Source organism: Tenrec ecaudatus, chromosome 12 (assembly GCF_050624435.1).
Source record: "Tenrec ecaudatus isolate mTenEca1 chromosome 12, mTenEca1.hap1, whole genome shotgun sequence".
In the NCBI taxonomy this organism is placed as follows: domain Eukaryota; kingdom Metazoa; phylum Chordata; class Mammalia; order Afrosoricida; family Tenrecidae; genus Tenrec; species Tenrec ecaudatus.
In genome coordinates, this window is record NC_134541.1 from 32,173,189 (window position 1) to 32,199,834 (window position 26,646).

The 26,646-nt window shown below is 54.8% G+C and overlaps 1 protein-coding gene across 1 annotated transcript; it reads right to left on the reverse strand.

The window, feature by feature from the left end:
• Positions 1-1,242: 1,242 nt before the first annotated feature.
• On the reverse strand, positions 1,243-24,668 carry FKBP1A (FKBP prolyl isomerase 1A). Its single transcript, XM_075563869.1, has 5 exons — positions 24,525-24,668; positions 24,394-24,441; positions 5,753-5,865; positions 3,349-3,511; positions 1,243-2,326 (listed from the first exon to the last, which is right to left on the reverse strand). The coding sequence occupies exons 1-4, from the start codon at positions 24,559-24,561 to the stop codon at positions 3,383-3,385; spliced, it is 327 nt and encodes a 108-aa protein (XP_075419984.1). The 5' UTR covers positions 24,562-24,668; the 3' UTR covers positions 1,243-2,326; positions 3,349-3,382.
• Positions 24,669-26,646: the final 1,978 nt, after the last annotated feature.

Consider the following 26,646-nt stretch of genomic DNA (forward strand, 5'->3'; position numbering starts at 1 on the left):
GGGGCGCAGACGGCTCGTCGGAGCCATTGGGTGGGTCTCAAGGGCCCACCTGTTAGCAGCCTTGCACAGACTTTGTGTGCCACCCAGAGACTGAGCATGGCTATGCATGTGATCAAGTTATAGCAAAACATTCCAAATCCAGGCAGCGAGCATGAGGAATTGTCCCACTTTGCTGTGATGGTAGAAGTTGAGCGTCCACTTGGCAAGGTCCTGAGCTTTGGTGGCTTGGCGGCAGTGTTCCAAGCATCCCCCGTGATGCGATCAGCTGTAAGGCTGCAGCTTGCATCCACTCTAGGTGGGTGTGCAGCTGGCCCACAAGCCTGAGGCCAGCGTGCAGCACCAGGGCTTGCTTGGGGGGTGGTGAGCTTTGTGTGAGCTGTGAGCGAGGGGCCTGCCATTTGCTTGCTGCTCTTGGATTCATGGCCCCTGCAGCTTTGTGAGTCAGATGCATTGCCCAGGGCTCGGACTGCCATGTGAGCCACCTGCTGAGAAATCTCTTCATCTGGGTAGTGCATACCTTGCCTGCATCACTGTGCTAGAGAACCCCCCCCAGGCCATGTGACAGTTTGTTTAAAAATCCTGCGGGAAATAAAATTAGACCTGTTACTCTTGACGACTTGAAGTCACACAGGATAGAATTGAGAACATCACAGCAAGGCCCTGAACAACATCCCCTTCTATTTAAAATCAACACTTCTTGAGTAGGGCAACTCACGGAGGTGTCTGAAGGTGGGGGCATTCCTGGTGGCCTGGTTAACAGGAAGGGCAAGGGTGTGTCACAGGCACCTACAGCGTCAGACTCAGGGAAGCCACTGGCCGCCCACACAGATAGGTTCTCTCCCCAAATGCAAAGAGAGCCTCCAAGGAAGCCCATGGATTTAAAACCAAAACACTCCCTTTGTACGTCTGTATCAATTTGCCCACGAAACACGGTGGCTCACTTCCTGAAGTACACCTCACAGCTCCTTGTGACCCCAGAGGACCCAGACGTACAGTTAACACACATGTGATAAGGGGTGTGCTCTCTGACTGCTCCACCTCAAGAGAGTCCCTGGGAAGGCAGGGTCTCCCTCCCCAGCCAGTGTTCCAGGAAGCTGGCTCACTTCTGTCCAGATGGGACACAAAGTTCCCATCATCATGCCTCCTGCACTATCCCACCTGGTAAGCACCAAATGGCTGGGGGTGTGGGTGTGGGGTGTCGGAGTAAGACACAACTTGAAAGTAACCACCAGGACACAGACCTGAGAAAAGCCAGCATAAAGCACTTTTATTGCAGTAATAAAACTCGAAAGTCACATGGTGCAGAGACGAGGGGTGGTGGGCGGTAACTTCTCACCAAATCACTACACAGGACAGCAAAGGGGTGAGGGTGGGGGATAGCTGAGCATCCAGAAACAGGAGGTGCCGACGCTGCGATGACCAGCATCCTTTTCTTAAGAGAACACTCATGGGTTGTCATGACGACTGGGCTTTCAGTGGGCGGCTAAGTGTCTACAAACAGCACCTTCATTTAAACGTTCAATTAAAGTTCTTAAAATTTAGGAAGTGGCAGAGCTTCGGTAGCTACGAGATTACAAAAGTCCTAAAAATCCATTAGAAAAACCACAGGATGGCCAATAAAATAAAATAAAATAACAAGTTAAAATACAAGCCAGGCCACAAAGAAGGCTTCAGAGGTCCCTGCTGGCCCGGGAACAGATACCTGTAGTGTCCAACACCACAGGGAGAACGATCTGCTTTGAAAGGCAGCTGGTTGGGGGGTGGGGACAGGGGAGTGGGGGTAGTGGAGGCAGAGGCTCTTCACCTCCCCACATCATTTCTGAGGAGGGCTCTTAATTCAACCCAAGGCTTGCTCTCCGCTTGGAGAACATCACAGCCCTCAACGATGCCTCCCATCTGCTATGGCTATGCAGCGCAGCAGCAAGAATGTTTAATAGACAATAAAAATTTCCTCCAAAGAACAAAACTGGAAAAAAATAATAAGTTCCTTGCAAACCCCCCCATTCCTAAAGTTAACCCTTTGTGCTGTTAATACTGGATCGTATGCTTAATCGGAAACTGAGATCCAAAGGACAGAAATTGAATCTTCTCCCTAAAACCAGAACAAAATAAAACGAGTAACCGGAGGTCGGTGGCAAACAGTTGGAAGTCAACATCCATACGAGAGGGGAGAGGAAACGGAGGTGTCGGAAGCAAAGCTGAGTGACAGAACGCATTCAGTCGGGGTAGATGTTTATACAAGAGTGTAGTGGAACGAACGTCAGGGGAAGCTCCATTTGGAGTCACGTGCGTGCGTCTGGAGGCGCCAGGTCCCTCCGTGGCAGATCTGTGGGGACAGGAAGCGTGTGAGTTGCGGCAGCTCAGAACTGTGTGTCGGCAGCGTGTCTGTGCAGCGGGGAGAGCCACGGCTTCTCTGACCCCCCAGGACAGCTGAGGGGTGTTACGGAGGCCCGGACAGTGCATAGGCTGGCTCTCAGGTAAGGAGCCCTCCTCCGGCTTACACTGGTCTTCCGTATTTCAGCTTACAGTGAAGTTGACCTTGCTGCAGGAAGACCGCCCAGGACTGGATGGTCAACATGGCTATAGCGTGCCATCACCTGGGAAGTGGGAAACACCCCAGCAATGGGGGGTCCTGCCGGATGAGCTGGCCTACAGGGTGGCCGGGGCACCGCTGGAGAGGTTTAGGAAGCTTCCCAGGTGAGTCTACTGCACAGGTGAGCTTGTATCCGCCACGCTGAATGCAGACTCAGAGCGATGTCTGCAGTGTCTGTCTGTGCAGTCACTGGGTCTGCCTTTGCGTTTTCCCTCCAGACCCTTCCGCCCAACTCGGGGACGCTCACCTCTCCCACCCACTAGGCTTACAGAAACCAATCCCAAACCAGGATCACTCCCAAAAGACTGACTGGGCTCTCAGAGAACGGGGAAGGAGGTCCGGATAAGGGGCAGCTCTCCGGGCAAACAGCGGGCCTGTCCCCGTGAGGAAGCTGTCCAGCAAGGTCATACTGTCTCTGCTGGGATGGGCCTCGCCAGCCTCTGGGAACAGGACGCTGACTTTTAAAGAATGGCAAGGTTGGCACGAAACATTTAGTCTACCTTCTCCATAGCCCCACCCCTGGTCAGTTTGTCCACTACGGAGAAAGACTTCATAAAACAGCGCCTGTCAGCTGCCCCAGCCTCACGAAATCCACTGCAGAACACATGAAAGCCCTGCCACCAGTGTGCACTAATCATGCGACCGAAATGGCACCCGTCAAGGAGGATGCCGGGACACGTGGTCCTCACTCTGAGCCATCAAGCGTTGGGCATAACACGAGGGGGGCCAAGTCCTCCAGCCTGACGCGTCCTTACCCAAGTCCAGGGAGCTAAGGCGAGGCCAGTGCTGTCATTCCAGCTTCAGCAGCTCCACGTCAAAGACCAGAGTGGCGTTTGGCGGGATGATGCCAGGGTGCCCAGTGGCACCGTAGGCATAGTCTGGGGAGATGGTCAGTTTGGCTCTCTGACCCACGCTCATCTGTGAAAAGAACGAGGAAGAAAGAATCAGCCAGAGAGCCCTCACCGTCTGTAAGAAGGGGTGCTGCTACCTGGACGCTCTGGCAAAGGCACCAGTGGTTCGTGGGAGGTTGTCGCCAGCCCCACGACCCTGCATTGCAGTTAGGAACTGCCCCGGGACACCGGGCGGGTCACCAACATGCTGTCGCACACTCAGCCCACCCCAGCCAGAGGCTTCTACATGTGTCTTGGAAAAGGGCGTTCCTGGACCAACACTTTGTTCAGTAGGAGCACCACGCATAAAACAGCACTTGGTGTGACTCAACTACTGCACTGCCCATGCGAACTCCTACCAATAACAAATACTTGGGGGTAGTTTACTGGTCGGTTTTTTCTCTAATTCTATTCAGGAAACTAGAAAAGCTCAAACTGCTCTGAGGCACACAGCAGTGTGTACAGTATGCTATAGCTACTAGGGAATCTTTCTATAGCAAAGCAGAGGAGTCCAGGTTATGGGAGGGTTGAAGCACTCGGCTTGCTAACCAAAGGTTGGCGGTTTGAACCGCTCTGCTGCTCCGCAGGAGAAAGATGTGGCTTAGAAAGCCTACGGGGCAACGAAAGTACACCTGTGCTCGGCACAACGGATGGATGGATTGTGGTAAGAGTTGTATGAGCCCCCAATAAAATGATTTAAAAAAAAGAAGAGAGAGCCTTTGGGGTAGTTCAACTCCGTCCTAGGGGTCCAATGCCGTGGGGGGAGGGGGGCAGCTTTCACTCTTTTATATACTGGCAGGTGTTGTCATTTTGTAACAAGGATAAATATCTAGCAGGTTCTCTAAGTCACGCCCTGCTTTCATGGCTGATTTCTCGTAGGCTCCAGACGGGCACTCTGGCTCAGCCCCAGGCAGAGAGACACTGCCACGGCAATCCAGAACCCTTGTTTCTGCCTCCTCCCTCTACACACCGGGGCATGCCGGGGCCCAGGTGGTAAGGACAGCCGGCAGGGGAAGCAGAGGTCTCTGCCCTGCGCCAATGTGGCCGATCTGACACAATTCAGAGTCAAATGATTCCACTTGTAGACTATTGGGCTGGCTTATTTTGCTAAGTGTTTGGAGAGTGGTTACACAGGACCACCCACTGCCTGAGAGACCTCAGAATATCCTAACCTGAGAAGATGCCCACAGGATGCTGTCAGAACGGACATTTGCTGCCAATAGTCCTTGTGAATTCCACATCTGTGAGCCTGTGAAGCCCACACAGTGACATCAAGATGAACCCTCTTCTTGGCTTCATCTGGGGACGCTACTCCCGACGTCTCACTGGGGGGCAGCAGTGACTGTCCCACAGCCCTGGACCAGGGGACCAAGCCTGCATGGAGCTGAGAAGCAGGTTTGTTGGGGCGAGAGCAGCAGGAACATGTAACAGCGACTGTCCCAGCACTGCTGGGAGCCACCAAGATGGGCGGTGGTGTGGCTTGGGGGGCAGGGCAGGGACAGAAAGAGAAGACTGGCCAGGTTTCCAGAGGAAGTAAACACCGCAAAGGCCCTTCCTTCTCGGTCAGCCAACATCTGTGAGCAGGATGGCAGGAAGCTCCTGCCAGTTGTGCGACGAGGTTTGCCTGGAGATAAACCGGTGACATTTTCTAGGAATCGGATCAATGTGTATTCTGGAAACGGGCAGGGCAGACAGCAATCTCTCGCAATCTCAGTGACATCCCCAGCCCTCTTTGGGAGAGAGACGGACTACCCATCAGGCTGGACCTCCTTACAAAGCCCCAGGGTCTCAAGCGAACCTCACCCCCTGCACCTGGTCAGCACCAAGAAAAAAATATTCCTGGAATGATAAAAGGACAGACTTCAACTGAGATTTGCCAGCCCCGAGTCTCCTGGGAATTCTGTAGGGTTGGTAGACAAAGCTGTTCGCAGAAATGGGGAGGGGCCTGCCAGGAAGCAGAAGCCAGGCCAACCAAAGGACTTTCTCCTCTAGTCAGACCTCCCAGAAGAGGTCAGACACAACATGGTCAGGAAACCTGCGTCAATTAGAATGACAAGGAGAGGCCATGTTCATGGTGTCCCAAAGCCAAGGGTGTAATAGCAGGCTCTGCTGGCGGGCTGTGGGGAGACAGGCCTGTGCCTCCCTGTGGGGACGGGGCCAGACCTGCCCAAGCTTGGTACACACAGCCACACAAGGCGAGTCACTAGGGCTTGGCTTTGACAGCACAGAACCAGACACTGGAGAAGGGAAAACAAGCACACGCACTTACCTGGGCGACCCCTTCTTCCCAGCCTCGGATCACCTCCTGCTTGCCCAGCATGAACTTAAAGGGCTTGTTTCTATCCCGGGAGGAGTCAAATTTCTTCCCATCTTCCAGCATCCCTGTGGAGGAGGGACGCTGTAGTCACAAGGAGCAAAGGCAGGCGGTGCCACACAAACGAGCAGCAGAGCCCCCAACCACTGACCCCCTACGCCTCAAGGGGTTACCGAGGAGCTGGAAGCCCCCCCAACCAATCCCAGACCCCTGGATGGTCTCCATGAAATCAGAGGGGCGGACAGGCAGGCGGCAGTCTGCTCTGGTCTGTACAGTGGGGAGCTGCCCTCATTTTCCCAGCGCCCCCAGCTGCTGGGAGTCATAAACAAGTCACCCCTCACCTTGTATGAGCAGCGGGTAGACCCGCACCCCGTGGCTCTGGATGCGACCCTCATATGCTGTTGGTGAGCAGGGAGGGGAGGGGAGACCCACTCCGTACTTTGGGGGCTGTAAGACCAAGGTGTGGGAAGCTGTCGCCAGCATCTGGTGGTGAATCTAACACTTGGGGCACAAAGTGGGGGTGGTAGGCTCTCAAGGTGCCAGACTCCTGCAGGACCAGCCCAAAGGGACAGCTGGCTTTAACGTGTGACAAAGAAATGAATGACAGGACTTGCTGTGTCTGCACCAGCTCATCTTATGCCACACTGCCCCAGGGAAAGCTCAGAGGGCTGCAGAGAACAGTGGGGGAAGCAGGAGGCTTCACTGCTCCTCCCCCATGGGATGTGGTGAGTAAACCCAGAGACCGGCTGACGACCCTCACTCTGCTTAGCAGCTTCTCCCCCGAGTCACACATACCCACCACAGTGGTGATTTCCCCCCCAGCGGGGAGCTCCCGGGGTACAGGTCCCAGAGGGTAAAGTGACACAAGAGCGACAGACACGGGCAGCTTCCCTGCCCTTGTTGGAAGGGCCTGTCAGCAATGGCCTCTGAGAACGTCAGTCAGCTGTGAGCTGACACTGGAGCTCCACAAATCCTCATCCCGAGCCCCAGACTGGAGAAGGGCGCCGGGGAGGGTGGTCCCCCTGTCAGACTCTGTAGATGGAAGACAAGAGCAACCCTAGGCCAGTTGAGAGCACCCAGCCACCAGCCTGTCTGTCCAGCTAGGAAACAGGGGGGGAGGGGGGGCACCACCCTCCCCCCACCACACACACACGGGTACAGGAGCTGCTGTCCTGGGGCAGGGTGGGTGCTGGTATTGCCTAGAGACTGGAATGGGGTAGAGAAGGGAAACAGGGACTTAGCTATGGCCTAAGTCAGAGCAGAGCCAGGAATGGGGACCCCAGAACTGGTAAGCTGGGGTACATATTTAGCTCAGTCATTCCCCTGAATTTGCAATCACTGTCTGGTTAAAAAACAAACAAACAAACAGCAAATCAGGGGTGGGGGAATGAGGAAATGATGCCAGGGGCTTAACTGGAGAGCAAATGTCTTGAGAATGATGAGGGTCATGAATGTACAAATGTGCTTTACATGATTGTTGTATGTATGTATTGTGATGAGTTGTATGAGCCCATAATAAAATGATTAAAAGAAAACAGCAAATGGCAGAGCAATAGCATGCTTTCAAGTGAGTAATGGCCACAGGACCAGGTCTCCCATCTCCACATAGCGCCTGGCCTCTGACCCCATTTCAAGCTCTACTTTATTCCCAGGCCCCAACCCCCAGAGTGAACTCTGCTCAGGGTGAAGGCAGGCCATGGACAGCACCAGATCAAAGGCCCTTCCCTGGCCAGACAGAAAGAAGGAAACCAGTTCCCTGGCTTGAGAACCTCCCCACAGTGGGGCAGAGCTCAAGCAAAAGGCTTTAGCCTCATGGAGACTACGAGCCCAGGTGAAGACTGAGACCCAGAAGTAAGCTCTCCCTGGTCTGTGCCCATCACAGGAACCCTGGTGGCTAATGTCGAAGACGGCAGTCCAAATCCACCAGCCAGTCTGCAGGAAAAAGCGAAGGCTCAGCGACCCATAGGGGCAGTTCTATCCTATTCCACAGAGTTGCTATGAGTCAGAACTGACTTGATAGCAATGGGTTTGGGTTGGTCTGTGCTCTTTAGGCATGGTCTGAGCAGGCAGGGTAGATGAGGCTTAGGGGAGAAAGCCCCCTGGGGAAAGGCCCAAGAATAGAAGGGTGCCCCTGGCTTCTGGGCCCCAACAATCTGCAGAGACTAGCTGGAAAAAGTCACAATCAAAAACAAGCCCAGAGGGGAGCCCGGAAGCACGGATGCTCCTGACTCCAGAGCCAGCACCCTGGCCCTTCCCCTTCTAACTGAACACCCATCTGCTGGAGAGCAGTAGTCCGGCCCCGGAGGAACTGGAAGCAGGCTCCTCGGCCACTTGGGACCCAAGCCCCACTGGGAAGTTCACTGTGGTCTTCTTCCAGGAACAGTCTGCTGCACTGGGAAGAGATCTCCCTGATGAAGGCTGTGACGCCTGGCAGACGGGGAGGTACTTTCCTCCAGACCTCTCTCCCACCCTGGTTCAGCGGCCACCAACCCTTTCTGTGCCTGGTCTCTACTGCCTGCAGCCACAGAGAAAGGAGAGTCAGGAGTGATCCCATTCCACCACCAGACAGTGGACTCTGACTCCAGGCAACCTTCTCTGTCGGACAGAGACCTGCTCTCAGGGGTTTTGGGACTGTCCATCTCTACTGAAGCAGACTGCCTCATCTTTCTCCCATGGGGAGGGTTTCGAACCACCAACCTATCCTCTTGTAGCCAAAAGCTTCCACCGTGGTGCCACCAGGGCTCCTTGAATCAGAATCGGAGGGGGTAACCGATCCCACACAGAAGAATCCCAACGGAAGGGGTAAGTGCAGAGTAGAGACCCAAAGCCCATTTGTCAGCCACTGGAGATCCCCTTGCAGAGGGGTCTAGGGGAGGAGATGAGTCAGTCAGGGTGCGAAGTAGCACTGATGAATACAGCTTTCCTCTAGTTTCTAAATGCTTCCTTCCTCCCCCCTGCCCCCCCCCCATCATGATTTGAATTCTACCTTGCAAGTCTGGCTAGACCAGAGGATATACGCTGGTGCAGATAGGAGCTGGAGGCACAGGGAATCCAGGGTGGATGATACTTCAGGACCAGGGGTGTGAGGGACGACACTGGGAGGGTAGAGGGAGAGTGGTTTGGAAAGAGGGAACTGATTACAGGGATCTGCATGTGACCTCCTCCCTGGGGGATGGACAACAGAAAAGGCGGTGAAGAGAGATGTCGGATAGGACAGGATGTGACAAAACAATAATTTATAAATTATCAAGGGCTCATGAGGGAAGGGGGAGCGGGGAGGGGGTGGAAAGAGGACCTGATGCCAAGGACTTAAGTGGAGAGCAAATGCTTTGAAAATGATGAGGGCAAAGAATGTACAGATGTGCTTTACACAATTGATGTATGTATGGATTGTGATAACAGTTGTATGAGTCCCTAATAAAATGTTAAAAAAAAAAAAAAAAGAGAAGAAAGAATCCCAATGGAAAGCAGGAAAACGCAGAATGGAATTTCAGCTTCATGTGGGTTTCTGGAGCCCGGGAGCTGGGTAAACCCCTGAAACTCCTGCCTTGAGATAATCTCCCAACGCCCACTCCCTCCTGAAGTCTCTGTAAAATCAAGCGATAGCTTAGCGCATAAAAGACTACGTTCTCTGGACTGCATTCTCAAATGCCAACAGCACCTGGAGAGCTAGAGGGGTGCCTTTCGGGGCAGCGAGTCCACACTGTGGGACGAGCGTGGCCGCAGCTATGTGCAGACTGTTCGCTCTGCGTCCATCTTCACAGTCTCTCTCTGGCTGAGCACCTCTGTCTGGGGGAGATACAGCTTCCTGGCCCGTCCCTGAGGTGCTGCCACAAAGGCCTGGAACCCAAGGCCCAGACCCCAGGGGTTCTCGAGAGTGGGTGGAAGCAGAGCCGTGTGTTACACCAGGCTCGGTCCATGGGCCCACGTGCGTCAATGAAACCACTGTTTCACGAAACAATAGCTACTAGTGGGATGCCCGCCTCGCTTTCAAGATGAATGCTGACCTCACTGCATCACGTCAGGGTGCACTAATGGGCTGTCGCCCACATGTGAGAAAATGCACTGTGTATCTAGAAAAGCCTGATTCTATTTCTGGCCTCCGCATGGTTAGCAGAGGGTCCTCGGAAAAGAACCAGACAGAGGGTTAAAGGGTACTGTGGCCGGCATTCAGAGGGCCGGGCACTCAGGAAACTTGCTATGGTCTCGGGGAATAATCAGTCCATCACTCAGCACTGTTCAGAAAGACCCAAAGGGATCCAACGATGTCTAAGTAAATGGAATTCTTCCTCTCACCAAGCTTAAGAAAATGTAAAGTACAATAATGTCCAGCACCCCAAAAGGTGATATCCAGAATGCGTGACAACCAGACAGACAGAGAGGCCAGAAAACACAGCCCACAAATCAAACTCTAAGTCATCAGGTGAGACCAATCCAAATGGCAACAAACCCCAGACCCACTCCACTGGCTGCCATGGAAGCTGACACTGACTCACGGCAGCTCCAGAGCACACCGTCCCGCAGGGCACCCAAAATGGGAGGTCCTCCTTAGCAAAGCACACTGCCCCCCCGGGGAGGGCTGACTTGGGGGTTGGCATTGAGTGCTTTATCCACGGGGCGACCAGGGCACCTCAGAGCTGACAAAGATCTCCTAGAAAAGAACACGGCGACTCAGATTAAGCTTTCCGAAAGGAAAATGATGGAGTCTATGGTGAAAAGCACCCTGTGCGCGAGCAACTGAAAACCCACCCAAGGAAAAGCACACACCGGGCGGGACCCGCCGACACCACTCGAAACCGAACTTCCAGAAGAAAGCAGAATGCTTGTGACCATGGATCAGGGAGGGAGGGCTTAGTTATAAAGTCCAAATCAGGACCCACCGAAGAACAAACTGATAAAGCGAGCTTCGACAGATCAAAGCCATCTGCGCTTCCAAAGCCACTGCGGAGAAGACAGAGACAAGCCATGGCATGACGCAAGAAAATCTTGGCGGCGGAGCACGTGTCCGGTAAAGAACCTGTACCCACAATGTATCAAGAGCTCCCAACTCGACAGTGATAACCAAACCAATGTAAGGTGGGGGCCGTGGGGGGACGGGACACTCACCCTCACTGGAAATCGCACCACTGCCCCTCTTGATGCGAGTGGCCTAAACTCAAAATAAGGGGGACCATATCCTGGCCTGGCTGAGCGTGGGGCCCCAGAATTCTCAGACACTGCTGGGGGAAATGCAAGCCGCAGCCACCCCTCTGGAAATCAGCTCGACAGTTCACTGACACCCACTCCTCCCAGGCGACCCTGCCACTCCATCCCGTTCTTTATGGAGGAGCAACGACAGCCTGCCCCACACAAAGCAGGCTGACTAATCTGTAATGACCTCAAGCCCCGGACCTCCCAGACGTCCATCAACCAGGGTCTGGATCCCACACAACGGGACGACAGCTCACACAGGCAGGAGCGTGCTCATCAGCCACAGAAAGGAAGGAACACTGGTACTCAGATCAGGGATGAGTCACAAGCTAATTATGCCAAGTGAAAAGAAGCCAGGCCAGTGAAAGCAGAAAGACGACACGGTGCACGCCTCCACCTACACAAACCCTTAGAAAACGTAAACCACCCTATGCTCCAAGAGAGCGGACCGGCTATTGCTTGGGGAGGGGAGACGGGAAGGAATGTACAAACAGCCCCCAAACAAGTATCCAACGTCTTGTAACGGTTTACTTGAAACGCAGAAGGCCCACTATGTGCTTCCACTATCGGAGACAAAAACAAATGACTTGAAAAGCTCAATTCGAGGAGAAAAAGGAAGCGAAGTAGAGATGTACTAACAGGCTGCGTCAGGCTCGCACAGGTAGCGCAGGCGAGAGCCCGGCGTCTCAGCAGTTGCTGGGGTGAACAGTGTCGTCGGCTGGCAGTCACGGGCGTCCTTCCCTAGAAAAAGCGCTCTGAGAGGAAGCCACCGAGGGAGGTGTCACCGCTATGACCCAACAGCTGCCACTCAGCATCACCTGCTTTTGGCGGACTGTTGGACTTCGTTTTGACTTTACATCTCGGCCCTGGAACCGTGGTGTGGAATACCACGTGCTCGCTTTCAAGTACTGATGTCTGTCTCTCCTGACCGAATGCAGCCCTGGCCGGAGTTCCATGTCCCTGTGCCACCCAGCTGAACCCTGTCACTCCCAATGCCAGCACACTGGGAGCGCTTTGGACGTGCTTCCCTTGCATGATGTTTCAGAGCCAGCAGGACAAGCCCGCGGCTTCCGTATTTAGACCTGCTTCCTTATATGGCCGGAAGAAGCAGAGGGGTGAGCCCAGCAGGCGGCCTTTACTCTCGGCCCCTGACTAGGGGGAGAAAAGTAGCAATCCATGGGGTCTTCCGCTGAAAATCCAAGACCATAAAAGGAGCAAGAGCGGTGGTTGTGGGCAGGGGCTGTCTCGGCTGCCGAGTGGACGATGCCCCTTTCACCTGTTCTTGGGGGGGAACGACCAGGCTCCAATCCTTGGAACAGAGTGGGAGGGCCCAAAGGAAGAAGTGGGTAAGGAGGGAAGAGCCTCCAGACTGTCCCCTGGCAGGCTTCCTGCAGCGCTAGGGCAGGGGAGCAGGACCCACAGGGTAAACCCTGCTCCCCAGAACCCCCCGGCCCCTCCTCACACCCAGGGCTCCCCGGCAGGCAGGCATCCCACACTCTCGGGCAGATGGATGATGAGCATGAACTCTGAGAGGGTTACAGAACCACTCACTTGCAGTTCAAGCCCATGACTCACCAGGTGCTTTCAGTTGCTGAGGCATGGAAGCAGGAGCTTTTAAGAGGGACAAAAAGATTGGAAGTTTTAAGATAAAACAGCCCAGCAGCTTGAAACATGAGTAGCTCCTCGGGAGAGAGGCGTTTTACTCCCATAGTTTGTCTCAGAAACCCACAGGGGCAGTTCTACCCTGCCCTAAGGGTCACCATGAGTCAGCATCAATTGATGGCAGTGGGGTTTTTAATATGATGGGAAAAATAAAACCTGAAATAGAACAAAAAAACAGAACCCCCCCCCCCCCCAATCCTAAACCTTCTAAGTAAAAGGATATCCTTTGCCCTTTATACTTGGGGGGAATGTAGAATTCTACTTGCAATTCACAGGTGAGTCTTGACCACAAAATGTGCCCTGGCTGAGTCGAAGTGGGGAGCCCATCAGCCAGATGCCCATTATCCTGCAGAGTGGCATTGGGAGCCACTTGGAACAGGCTCACAAGTGTGCTGCCCTCGGCCTAATGGCTTCCTTAGCTCAGTCCCTTCCCACTTCTGATTACACACAGAAGCTCACTAACTGCCTGCGCTTTCACTGACTGCCTCACCAAGATCTCAGAAATAGCCCCCGCCCAAGGCTGCTAAAAGCTCTCTCCTATCCCACTGTGCTGCTCTGCCTCCGCCTGATGTTCCGCCCAGCTCGATGCTTACCCAGGGTCCGTCTGAACAAGCTGTGCCTGCTCCCCAAACCATTTCTGCCAGCGGTGTCCGGACCGCGTACAGAGTGTGGTAAAGCAGTACACACACCAATGAAATATGAGCCTGAGTAAGAAAAGGTGTTATTCCTTGATCTTAGCTCTCTGGAAAGACTCAGGAAAAGCAAATCACCAACCACCAACAATGATCACTAGTGAACTGTGTGTGGGGGCGTGGGTGGAAGCAAGACATTAAACTCTGATGGGCCACTTAGATGATTTTGACAGCCCTGCTCTACTGTGAAAAGAAACCAAAATTCATTTTTGCGCAAAGGGAAAACCCCACCGGCAAAGGGAAAGCATGGCCCTTTAACAAATGATTGAGGCTTGAATATGAATTCAAATGTTTAGAGAAGCCATGTCGCCGTAATAATAACCTTATCAACTACCCACGTGTCCTTGGCACCGAGGTGGTAAAGGAGAAGACTGATTGTGGCTATTTGCAGCCTCCCTAATACGGGGTCAGGACCACATGCCGAGTGCCCACTCCCTGTTTTCTCTAGAAACGCAAACTGAGTACAGACACATTTCCCACCTTTGGAAATAATTCTTATCCCTTTCAATTCTCTGACCAAAGCAAAGTCCCAAAGGCCAAGGCCATGTGGGAAGTCCAGGAAGGATCCTACCGGGCAAAGAACGCCAAGAGAATGCATTTTTCACCGCTCTGCCAGACACGGGGCGACTGCCACAGGGGGGCACACAGAAGGAAACGCACTAACAGGGGCTGTACAGAAATAGTACAATAGACACAATCTTCAGCTTCACTTTCTTCTTTCGGACTCCCCAGAAGAGAGTTGGGACATGCAGGTATGAACATGGTGGCAGGTGGGGCACCTGACCTCAGGAGGGGAGAGAGAAGCAAGATCCACCACCCAAGGCCGGCTCCTACCACACCCAGGGCAGGCTGCTGTCCTCTCCCCAACCTTGCTGCAATGGGCACACAGCACTCAGACAATACCCCGAGGACGGAAGTAATGGGTCACAACTCAAGGCCAGGAAGACCCCGATTCTTCCATCAGGATGGCTTTTCAGTGGTGCCTGCAGGGAGGCCCAACTCCCAGCCTGGATAAAGAAAGGCTCCAGCGAGCCTAGGCTTCAAGGGTCAGAGCCTAGCTCCCCAACTGCCTGGAGTCACCCCACTTTGCCAGCAAGCCTCCTGCCCCAAGGTACTCAGTTTTTTCCCTCCATGGGCCAGGAAGCTCACTACACCACCTCTTACTGGTTTTCTGTTCCTGTTGCCCCCATTGACTTGCAACTGTTTCCTGCTGTCTCCAGGGTCCAAAGGACACGTTCCACGCCTAGTTCTTTCCTGGTGGTAACGGGGACCCTCCCTGCTCTAGATTTAGCTCTCTTTTAAGCCTAGGGGGATGGCAAAACTGACCACCACCACCCCTTGCCTGGGTTCCACACACCTTACTTGCATGGCCCTATTTGGTGGGAATTACACCACCTCAGTAATAAGAGAGGCCACATAAAAGCTATCACAATGCAATAGGGTCTAGTGTTTAAAGGCCTGGGTTCTGTGGCTGGGCTGCCCATTAAGCATTAGCGCTGCCTGCCTGCCTGCCTGGTAACACGATCCTAACAGTCAAATTGCACTCAGGAATGGAGAACTCAGCAAACGCTGCCCAGCACCTAGTAAGCCCACGGCAAATAGGAGCTGCCAAGCTTTCCAATAACCTCCAGAAAAGAGGCAGGTGTGGGAGGATCCATTATTTTTCAGGGAGCTGTTTCTGGCTCCTCATGAGGCATATTCCTATCTTGTGAAACTCAGATTCCCATCCTCCAACCCCAACCCAGGGGCTCTCGATGTTGGGGTGTGGTCCTGGGCACTAGGGGCAGAGAGGCTATCGATCACAAGCTGGCCACATCCCCCCAGCCCCACAGCAAGGCGAAGTCTCAATTCTGAGTCCCAATCATTTCATCGCAACCCTTCTACAGCTGGAATCAACAGGCCTCCTCCACTCACAGGCTACCTCTACCTCCTTTCACCCAGGAGTGTCAGAGAAGGCGCACGATCCCTTCTCGGGAGCTCCAGAAATCAACTCCTGCAACACTGGCAGCGCCTCAGGCCAGCAAAGAGCAGCAGGATCTCCCATCTGCCCCGCAGCGGGGTTGTGCGGAAGAGAAACCACGCCACCTGCGTCAGCCACCCCTCTGTTCCGAGGGGCCATGACCCCCTGGGGGCATGTAATGAGTCCCTCCATGGCCTCCCTCTTCTTCGGTCCTTGATCTCCTTCGGTCTAAACATGACAAGAACATTCTTTTAAAACACAAAGATCCCATTACTCCTGGGCTCCAAACCCCCCCAAACACAACTCCCTCAGAAACCTAGCCAAAATTCTCAACACTGTCTACAAGGCCCCACGAGAGCTGTCCTCCAAGCCTGACCATTTCCAGCGTCACCCCACAACACCGCGCATCATGACAGATCACCCCCACCCCAGGGCCTTTGCACTTGCTATTCCCTCAAATGCTGTGCTCAGATAGGCACAAGGATCACTCCCTTAGCTTCTTCAGATCACTGGAAATGACATTAGCTCATCCTTCTGCCCTCACTGTCCAAATCTCTCGTTAGTACTTGTTTGTTGTCTGTGTGTCCCTCCCACTAAGCGGTACGACATAGGAGGGCAAACCCCCAAACCAAAACTTATCGCCATCGAAACGCACGGTGACTCCATAGGTCAGGGTAGAATGGGCCCTGTGGGTTTTGCAGACTGTAACCCGTATCAGAGTTGAAAGCCTCATTTTTCCCTGGCAGAGCAGCTGGCGGTGTTAAACTGCCTCTCTTGTGGTGAGCGGCCTACATCAGGCAGGGACTGTTCTGTTCACTTCTCCACTTCAGTCCTCCTCTCTGACAAGCAGGCAAGGTTGTGTCATGCACATGACCCTTCCGGCTGGCTGCCCACTTGCCAGGAGGCTCAGAAGGCTTCACAGATGAAGAGCAAAGACTGCAGCCATCAGTATGGATTAGCCCCATGTAAAGACGACAAAGACCCTCACATCTGGACCGAGACAACATCACGATGCAGAGGAAACGACGGAGTGAATGAAGGCCCCTTGGGCTCCCCGTCAGAGCGGAGGGGAGCACCAGTCAAGAAAGCCCATGATGCCCTGCGGCAGGCAACGCAGCCACTCGGAGGACCAGGTGTGCCTTCCCCAAGCCTCGGTCTGTCAACCCCTGGTGTGCGTGTGACGTCTAGACATCTTCCATCGGAAGATGGGACCGGCCAGAAGAACTAGCACATCAGTCTTGAGGATAGCACATGCAGGGGCCCCGCAGAAGCGAGACCAAGTCTCGTCCACCTGGACGCTTGCTCAGGAGACCAGTCCCTGGATAAGGAGATGGGCTTGGTAGAGGGTCAGTGAAGGAAGGAAGACCTTCACCCAGACAGGCTGGCAGTGGCTGCAACCAGAGACTCACCCTAACGACCACGTGAGGGCAGCCCGGGGCCTGACACACAGCGCATCCGTCACTACTGGTAGAAAAGTCAGAGTCACCTGCCCCGCTCCAGGGCTCCGCACATGGGGCGGAGGACAAAAAGCTTCTCTTGTTAAGAGCCCTCTCTCCTGAGCCCCTGCGAGCTGCTCTAGAGGCACCGTCCCCGGAACCAACCACCCCGCCGGAGTAAGCAACGAGGGTCAGGCTGAGGCGCTGGCCCAGCTCCTGGCACATTTGCCCACGCAGCACAGGGCCGTTTGGGCGTGCCGACCAGTGCAGTGGGTGAAAAAAGCAGCAGAGTGCTCAAGGTTGCACGAGCCAGTGAGGACTGAGCAAATTCAGAACGGTGTGAAGTATTTTCCCACTCGAATACCAGGGCACCTGGGAAGGAGAATTTTTCACCAGCCCTCACAGGAATGCGTGTTTTTCCCACTCTGGCTGGACTCTCACGCTAGGTCCCAACAGGTCACTCGTGCAAACGTGACGGAAACACACTGGTGGGCCTGGTCTCCTGGCACCTACATACTGTCGAGTGCGAGCAGAGTGTAGGACAGCAGGGACAAGGGCCGAGCCGGTGGTGGGCAGGCCCCGTGGGTAGGGAAGCAAGGGTGTCTGCCTATACCGTGAGGACCTGCCTGGGCCAGAGAGGTGTCCTGTATGCTGCCATGTGGTGAAGACCAGGCAGTGAAGGGGAGGGAGGCCAACGGGGTGGGGCCCAGGCAGAGACTGTCGCAGGGCGATGTGCACAGACCAAAGCCCAGCCGGGTGGTTTGAGCCCCGGAGGGAAGGCTACAGGAAGTGCCATCTGGGGCGGCAGTGTGGACGAGCGGGTGGCATCCCTTCCTCCCGCTTCCTGTGCTGCTACCGTACTTGTCCAAGCGAAATGGCGCAGAAGTCAGTCCAGTTCCTCAGGGAGTAAGAGTGGGGCAGAGACAGGAATCAACCCCCGCCCCCTAGCCAGGACAGTGGTGGGGGCGCGTGCACGAGACAGTAGAGCACAATACTATCATTAGAGACGCTGTCCAGGCAGACAGATGATTCCAGGTTTTCAGATCTAATAAACCTTTAGCCATACCATTTAAAAATAACCATTTAAAAAAATTCTGTAGGCAACCAAAAGGTTCCAGGTTCAAAAGCCTGCATGTAACTGGGTAAGTTTTATGGTGAATAAATGATGCTCTATAAAGATGCTTCTGTGAGTCTCTGGGACCCACTGGGAGGAACCAGGGCGCTCTGGAGAGATGGCTGGGGCTGTCCCGGAGCAGCGCCACCACGGAGGTGAGGAAGGAGCCAGGGGAACAGGGCAAAGGCAATGGCAGTCAGCTACAGTGGGCTCCTCTCACACCAGCAACCATCGGTGCACCGAGTGACCTCTCCGAGTCAGGGGCACAAGAAGGAAGAAGCGTTCCAAAGCCGAGCGTGGTGGCGATCACAGGGCTACACCGCTGAGTGGATGATTCCGTCACTATAGCTCAATAAAACTATACACACATAAAAGAACACTAGCACCGACTTTGAAGCCAAGTACAACGTTTATGAGTCCACGTTCAGAATAAAAATGACCTGCCCCCACAGGGGGGTGGGTGATGGGGGATATCTACTCAACAGTCCTCACCTCTCTGGGCACATGTGGAGCAGTGGCGACAAAAGATTGACGCCAGTCTATCAGTGACGGCCAGTGAGAGCACATCTGCAGGTGCGGAGGAGCCAGTAGGGTGAACAGCACCTCGTACCAGGTACCCACAGGAAACCATCAAATTCAGCACCCCGAGGAGGAAGAAAGTGGCATCGGGCATTAAACAGTCACACTCAATGGCATCGGAAACACAACTTCCAGTTTACGGGGCGTCAGGCACGGGGTCTGGGTAAACAACACCCCGAGAAACGGTGAGACAGCTGTAGCGTGGGGAGACAAGCAGCCTGCTGTGTGAAGGAAAACCAGTCATGAAGGGCAGCGTGAGGACCCTTCTGGTTCAAGGCTCCAGGTGCTACATCAAGTGTGTCCCTAGTGAGCCTCGTCAGAGTGCTTTGTTCTAAACACAAACTGCACAGGTCACTTTCTAGAGAGCTGGGTCATGTCGGCATGAACCTGGTCTTGGAATCTATGGCGTTACTTGAAATTTTCACTGCCAGGTAGGAAGGCGCTCCGGTGGTGCTGTCGGAGCAGTGTTGGCTTGTTAGCTGCAAGGTCAGCAGTTCAAATTACCGCTGCGCTGAGGAAGAAAGACAAGGCTGCTTGTTCCCATAAAGACTGAGCACACCCCAGCAACGACGCCATGGCAGGGGGCTGGGTGGCAAGGAGACTGAGCTCAGCCTCAGGGCGTGCCCACGGACTGAGAGGAAAAGCAACATGCCTGCAACTTCTAATGGCCATGGACACATGGACACACACAAGTGGGGAGGGCAGAAATGGCAAAGGGTACAGATGGCAGCCATCGCTGCACTGAGGTGGTGGGCTCAGCGTGTTCACAGCTCCCTATTTGTTTTGTTCCTGTACCTCTGAAAAGATCCGAGGGGCACATATGCACAGGAGGCTCGCCTCTTCTGCTCGCCCTTCCCTGTGGGACAGGACGATGCCACCTGAACGACTCGCGGCTATCACACTCCAAAGGGAAGCAAGTTTCCCAGAGCGGGACCAGATGTCAAAAGCTCATTAAATAAAGTGACTTAAGGAAGACAGAGACAGACCCATCCCATCCGAACCACCAAACTACGAGCTCTGTCGTCCCCAGATTTGACAAGAGCCATTTTCCTCGCTGTAAGTGTACTCATCTATTCTGAGAAATCCTTATTGAGACCATCTCTCCTTCCGAGGCGGCTAGTTCCCTGTTCCCCACACGCTCCTGAAGCCACCGCTCCAGGGTTTCACCGTGCCTCAGCACGCCCAGTTCGGGCCACTCCAGAGAGCTGGAGGGCTGACAAGAGGCTCAGCTCCTTTCTCTCTCTGCAAAACATTACAGCACAAGGGAGCCTTACACTAGGAGTAATACCACCACCACTGGGGGTGGGGGGTGGAGGGGTGGGGACGGGACCCTCCAGAAATCCAGTAATCTTCCAGTAGGCATCTAGTGAGCACTGAGGTGAAACTACTTAGTACAGCTCCTGACTCCCACAAAATGACTAGATGGGAACATGCAAATAAGGAGTAGAGGACCCTAACTCAAACTCAGTGGGTTTGCCACCCTTCTGGGCATACCTAGCGTGAGCCAGCTCATAACCTGAACAGGGACTTCCCCAGGCACCACAAAGACAACGCACCAGGAGTCAAGTGTGCCGACACCACCGTGTGGGCAAGGCAGGAGGGGCAGAGGGGCGGCACTGACACGGAAGAGTAGACCCAAGTGTCTTCGGGTGGGGGGCTGGCTTGCAGCCTAGTGTCTTTATGAGCATTCATCAGCACTAAAGGATCCTGGTGATAGGTGCCCAAGCAGGGCAGAGGTCAAGGGGGCATGTGCCCGCTGACATGTGGACAGAAGAACCACATCCTGAGTGGTTTCCGATCCTGAGGCATGACCTGTCATACCTTATAAACCTCCATGCCGTGAGTCCTGTGTAGCCACTGCAATGGATTATGGACCCTGGCAAAAGAGGGGCCTGCTGCAGAGGGGTGGTTGAGGTTGTGGGAGTCATTCTTTGACTGGCCTGATGTTTAATTCTCCTCCCCCACTTGTTTGGTCTGAGCAGACGCCCATGCTATTCCCCCAAACCAAAGTCAGCGGAGAGCCTCCTCTGCCTGGTCACTCTCACCTCGCTTAGAGGCCAAGTCAATGTTCTTACGAGGCCACGCCCTCCCCTCTTCTCTAACCACCTACCTACCCGCTTACTCAGCTCCTCTCTAGTCACCAAGGTGTCTCTCCTGTTCCCCAGCACACAAAGTGCACCCCAGCCCCAGGGCCTTTGCATTTGTGGTTCCTCCCACCCTCCTTAATCTTCCCCTGAGGCACAGAGCTCTCTCCCAGTGGGAGAGATGCCCCTTTGTCAGAAGCCTCTCCCAGCCCACCTCCACCCCTGCCCTCAGTCTGCTTTCATTTCTCCACTCTGCAGGCGGTGTGCCTGCACCAGCTGCTCAACTCCTAGCTCGGGGTGAATGCATCAGATGGGGATCTGCGCTTGGGTAGGTGATGCAGTGGTGAGCCGGCTGCTACCCCAAAGGCTGACCGTGAGAACTTACCAGCTGCTCAGCCAGAGAAATTGCCCTAGCAGTTTCTGTCAACACTGTAGGCCTGAAAACCCGAGACAGACCCACCAGACTGGGTGCCTGGGAAGCAGAACTGAGCCAATGGCAATGGGGTCTGTTTGGTTTGTTTAGCACCTTGCCACGGCCCCCAGTGCCAGCTGTGTTGCAGGTGCTCAACAAGCTTTGGCTGCAGAAAGGAAAAACGTCTGTTTGCAGCCCTGCCTAAGCATTGACCACCTGTCTGCCTCAAGATCTGCACACCAGGACCCTCTGAGGGGTCTCTGCGGGGGATGGGCCTCCTTCCAGACACCAGATAACCAACCATGAAACACCAGGGGAAGAATAAGAGCAAGTAGAGAAGGGGCAGAGGCCAACGAAGAGCAAGAGGCTCGGTGGGGAGGGGTGAGCGCACAGGGGGCAGGCTCCAGGGCAGGGTCAAAGTGTCCAGGTGTAAGGACACATGTAAGGACCACTGTAAGGAGACATGGTTGAAGGATCCCTGGCTTTCCTCAAACACCCGGGAGGCTCTGGGTGACTCCAACCCAACTTAAGGACAAGGTGCCAAGTGATTTCTCAAGGGGATCACCAAAAGAAACGCCTTCCATCCACCGAGGTTGCTCTGGCACAAGAGGGACACGAGGCGCACTGTGTGGCTGCAAACAGGAAAGATGACAAAGCTACTGGAGAAGGGGCCATGAGCTGCCAGCGACTCCCTTCCACCCCAGTGCCTGCTGCCGGCTTCTTGGAGAGTGCTGCTTGGTCACTGCTTTCACTTCCCTGCAGGGGGCCCGCATGGAGGTCAAGGAGGGCACCACGCAGTGCCCGGGAACAGCATCCAGGCCACCGCTGCCCTTAAACCACCACCTGGTGTCTCAGGTTGCTGTGCGGGTGGCTAAGGCGCGATTTTGGCCACCTTACGTCTGCTCATCTTGTGGACATGCCCCCCCAACCCCAAAGGGCGTGAGTATTCACCGGACCCTGCTTTGGGTCAGATTCCCCCTCCCAGAAGTTACACTCAAGTGCAGACACTGCCAAGCAACCTGAGCCAACTGCTTAAAAGGAGACACAGAAATTGGGTGGGGGCGAGGAAAGATGAGGCGCCTTGCCATCACCCCCCAGTTGGAGAAGCAGAATAATGTAGAGCTGTAGTCGACTAGCTAGGCAACAAGGTAGCAAAGAGAAAGCAGAGGACATCATGAGTGACCGCCTCCATCTGAGGAGACAGGAGCTCTGGTGGCGTGTGCACTGTGTTACTAACCACAAGGTCGGCGGTTCAAACCCAGCACCAGCTCCATAGGAGGAAGACAAGACTTTCTGCTTCCGTGAAGTTATAGTCAAGTTACAGTCGCAGAAACCCACGGGGGGGGGGGGGGGGCGGGTGGAGGGGGGGGTCCTACCCGGCCCTATAGGGTCTCGTCCAGTCAGCATCGACTACCCCCAAGAGCCTAGAAACAGTGTGGGCTTCCTGCCTGGGCTGCCCTCCCTGGGTCATCAGAAGCTCCTCCCTGATGATCAGGTTACCTCAAGATGAGTTCTATTCCCAGAGAGTTAAAAGCCTGCACAGCTCCAGATGAGCTCTCTAAGTGCCTACCCACTCCTCTCACGCCCCCACAGGTCTCAAACAGGTTCTTCCTGGGAGGCTGGTGGCACAGACCTGTGGGAACAAAGCCGCCCGCCCGCTGAGAACAGCCTATTCTGTGAGCATGAGGCAGAGCTGGTTCTCGCTAAGGCGTCTTTGTAGGGCTTATCAAAAATAAAATAAAAAAGAACGCTTTTGTCCTAATGCATGCCAGGGCCCTGCTGCTGCTCTGGGAAGCGTGGGTGGGCGCCACCCGCAAGGAAAGCACAGACTTGGAGCAGAGGCACTGGAAGCCCTGGTGGGGTACTGGGTCCCACGACCATCTGCTCTCCTGGGGAAAGTCTCCAGACATGACATTTCACCAAGAGGCACGGGGAAATGTGGCCTGCCTACATGCTGGTAGTCCAAGCCTGCCAGCTGCACCCAGACGCTGGGGGAGCCACACAGGAGGGCCATGCATCCTAGAGCCTTACAGAGGGGCCTGGGGCCAGAGCTACCTCCCGGAGCCCCAAGCGTCCCCTCAAATGGCTGTGGACCCGTTAGAGCCGCTGCCTCAGCTCTGGCTGGTTCAGTCTTGGAAAAGGGGAGTGATTACTCTTCCCATTCAGACTACAAGCGACCAAATGGATGCATTTCCTTCACTCGTCCTCCTAGGCCCTGACCCACTAAGACAGCTATTAACACTAAATGTCCAAACCACCTTCCAGCTTCCTTCGCAGGGAGGAAGCTGTTCTACCAAAGGTTGCAATGCTACCCGTTTGAAAAGGTTCCAGGCCTTAACACCCTCGTCCCTTGCTCTCATTTCTACTCAGGAGAGCTAAAGGACGCGGGTGGGGGTGGGGCAGTCGTTATGTTTCACTGGTAACAGAGGGCTCCCCTATGACTTGGCAGAGGACAGAGCTTACACCCTGATCAACACTGCAGACCTGCTCTAGGCCTCCGTATCCTAGGGGATTGGGAGGGGGGGGGCGGTGAAAGGAAGGAGGAGGGGGAGGAAGAGGTGGGAAGGAAGAGAAAGGGGGAGGGAAGGTTATTCATAATACAGTGGCTTCACCAGTCCCTCCCCCACCTCCACCAACCCCCAGTCAAGGCAGTCTCAGCCGGCTTCAACCCTCTCTCCCTTCCCCCACACTCCCCAGGAAGACCTTGTAAGGGCAGGGGAATAAAGGACGACCTAAGGCACCAACCAGGCTAGGTGTTCTGGCGGGGAGGTGGGGGGTGGTCCTAAAGTGTTCTCTGGTTTGCCGGCGGTTGGGCACCCTCCTGAAGTACCTTCAATTTCGTTACCTTTAAAATGGGGGGGGTGAGAAAAGTGCGTGCCGCTAAGGCGAGTTGGGTGTTGGATTACAAGCTCGACTGGACCCTCAGAACCCCTGAGGTTTGGGTGTGTAAGAGGCTCCACTACTTCCTTCAAGATCAGGCCGCCCCAGAGCCAGGACTTCCGAAGTGGGAGTTTCCCCACCCCACGCCGCGCAAAAGGGGCGAATCCGGCTGCCCCGCGGCAGAGTCGGAAACTACCTCTCCCTTTTTTATCTCCCTCCGGAGGGAGGGCCGGAAGCAGGGCCAGGCTGTCAACCCGGGCAGAAATGGCACACATCCTTCTGAAGGATCTCTGGCCCGGGGCTCAGCCCATTCCAGAGCGTGTGACCTTGGGCCAGCGACTTCGCCTCGCCAACCCTCGGTTTCCCCCTCCGCGCAGTGGGCACAAAGGCCGAGCGCGCCCCGGCAGGAAGCGCCGCTCGGCCCGCCCGGGATTCCGCGGGCCTGAGGCTGCTCCCTCCGGAGCGCGGCCACCGCCCAGGCCTCGGCCTCCGGCCACGCGGGCCTCGCCGCCGCCACGCCCCGGGCCCCCGGGCCGCGGAGGCCGGGCGGCTCCCGGGTGTCGGCCCGCGACCCCCACGCGACTCACCCGTGTAGTGCACCACGCAGGTCTGGCCGCGCTTCGGGAAGGTGCGCCCTGGGGAGACAGAGACATGGGCTCGCTGAGCGGCGGCGCGCGGCGACGCGCGGCCGCCCAGCCTCGCCCCGCGCGCTACTCACCGTCTCCGGGGGAGATGGTCTCCACCTGCACTCCCATGGCAGCGGCGGCGGACGCGAGGCGGCGGGCGGGCGGGCGGGCGGCGCGGCGGGCGGCGTAGACCCAGAGCAGACCTGGCGGCGGTTCCGCGGCTCTGCCTCGTCTGTCTGCGCGTCGCCTGCGCACGCGCACGCCCCGCCCTGCGTGCGCGCTCACGTCGACGCGCGCGTCCGGGAAGTCCCGGGCCGCGCGGCGGCGACCGGAAGCCCAGGAGCCCCGAGGCCTCTGAACGCTTCCGTGCCCCGGGGGCCGCCCGGCCCCGCTCTTCCTGTCTTTGTGCTACGAGTCCGCCCGGCGTCCGGCGTACGAGTTTCAGCCTCTGAGAAATGGGAATGATGGTGACGATCCCGCCGCTTCCAGAGTTCTCATGACAGCCCTTTGCCAGCCATCCTGGAAAAGGAGCGTTGTGAGAAATCAGTGGCCGTGTGGTACCATGCAAGCGCGCAGGGAGCAGACCTCTGCTTTTCCCCATTGGAGGAGCTGTCAGTAATGCGCTACCCTGTCTGAAGCCTGTCCGCGCTTGTCTGGATTCATTCGTTTTTACCGTACAGGGATCCTTACGGAGCACCTGCTATACTAACACTATATTCTAGTGGGGTCGTGAGTATGCATTGGGCTGCTAATCACAAAGCCAGCAGTTCAAAACCACCAGCCACTCTGGGGGGTGTGTGTGTGAAAGATGAGGCTTTCTACTCCTATAAAGAGTTAAAGTCTTGGAAACCCACAGGGGCAGTTCTACCCTCTTCCGTCAGGTTACTCTGAGTGAATATTCTTTCTCTCCATGGCAGAGAGTTTGTGTCTCAGACTAACCACCTAGGTCCTGTCCTGTGCTCAGACAAAATACAAAGTTCTGTTCAGCCCTATGAAGTCACTATGAGTCTATGCATTCCGCTCGGTGCCTCAGATAACGAATAGTCTGTTGAGGGAGAGATTATCAGTCTTATCAATAAATGTATAGTTTCAGATCTCTTAGTGCTAAGAGCAAACGTTCATGGTATTACACTACAAGGAACATTGAGCAGAGATGCCTAGCCTCACCTAGCCCAGAATGTGGTAGAATGTTATCCTGAGGGAGCCTGGTTTAGCCAGGGTCTGAAGAAGTTGACCAGCTATGTTTATGTGTTGGGGATGTAGAGTGGGTGATTTAACAGTATCCTTGGCCTAAGGAAACAGCCATGCCATGCGAGAAAGATGAGGCTGTCTGCTCCAGTCTCAGAGCCCCAAGGAAACCGCTCTACTCTAGCCTGTCCTGCCCTGTCCTTTCGCTATGAGCTGAAATAATGGGGTTTGGGTTTTAAGACATAGCGGCCTTGTAACACAGGCTGAAGCCAGTCGATGGGCAAAGAAGAACAAAGAGATAGATCTGTACCCATCTGTCTCTGTGGCCTGGGCAGTGTGTTACAAGTTGAGCTGTCAACCATGTCGGCAGCACCCATCCCTCTTCAGGAGAAAGAGGAGGCTTGCTGCTCCCAGACAGACTGCAGTCTTAGAACCCACAGGGGCCATTCTACTCTGTCCTGGAGGGTCTCTGGGAGTCAGAATCGACTCAATGGAAGTAAGTTTGCTTTTTGCATTTTAGTGCTTATCTCCCTGATGATATTCCTGTACGATTTCCAAAACATCACTTCCAAGTTCGCTACTTTATTCCCATTGAGAGGCCCATTTCCCTAGAATCTGGATGAGTTTGAATACTTCAGCAATTAAAAAATATATATTCAAAATATATATATATATTCATTAGGATATAGGCCAGAGGTTCACAACCTGTCGTTCGAGACCTCTTTGGGGGCCGAACGACCCTTTCATAGGAGTTGCCCGATTCATATAAGTAGCAAAATTACAGTTATGAAGTAGCAATAAAAAATAATTTTATGGGAAAAAAATGTTATAGTTGGGGTGGGGGTCACCACAACATGAAGAACTGTATGTAAGGGTCGTGGCATGAGGAAGGTTGAGAACCACTGATAGAGGCTGTAACAAAAGTCAAATTCACTGTGGTTGAAATGAGACAGACAGTGCTGTCTCTCTTGATGGTTCACTGGAAGCAGGAGCTCAGCTGTCCGTAGACCATGTTTGTTCTGATCG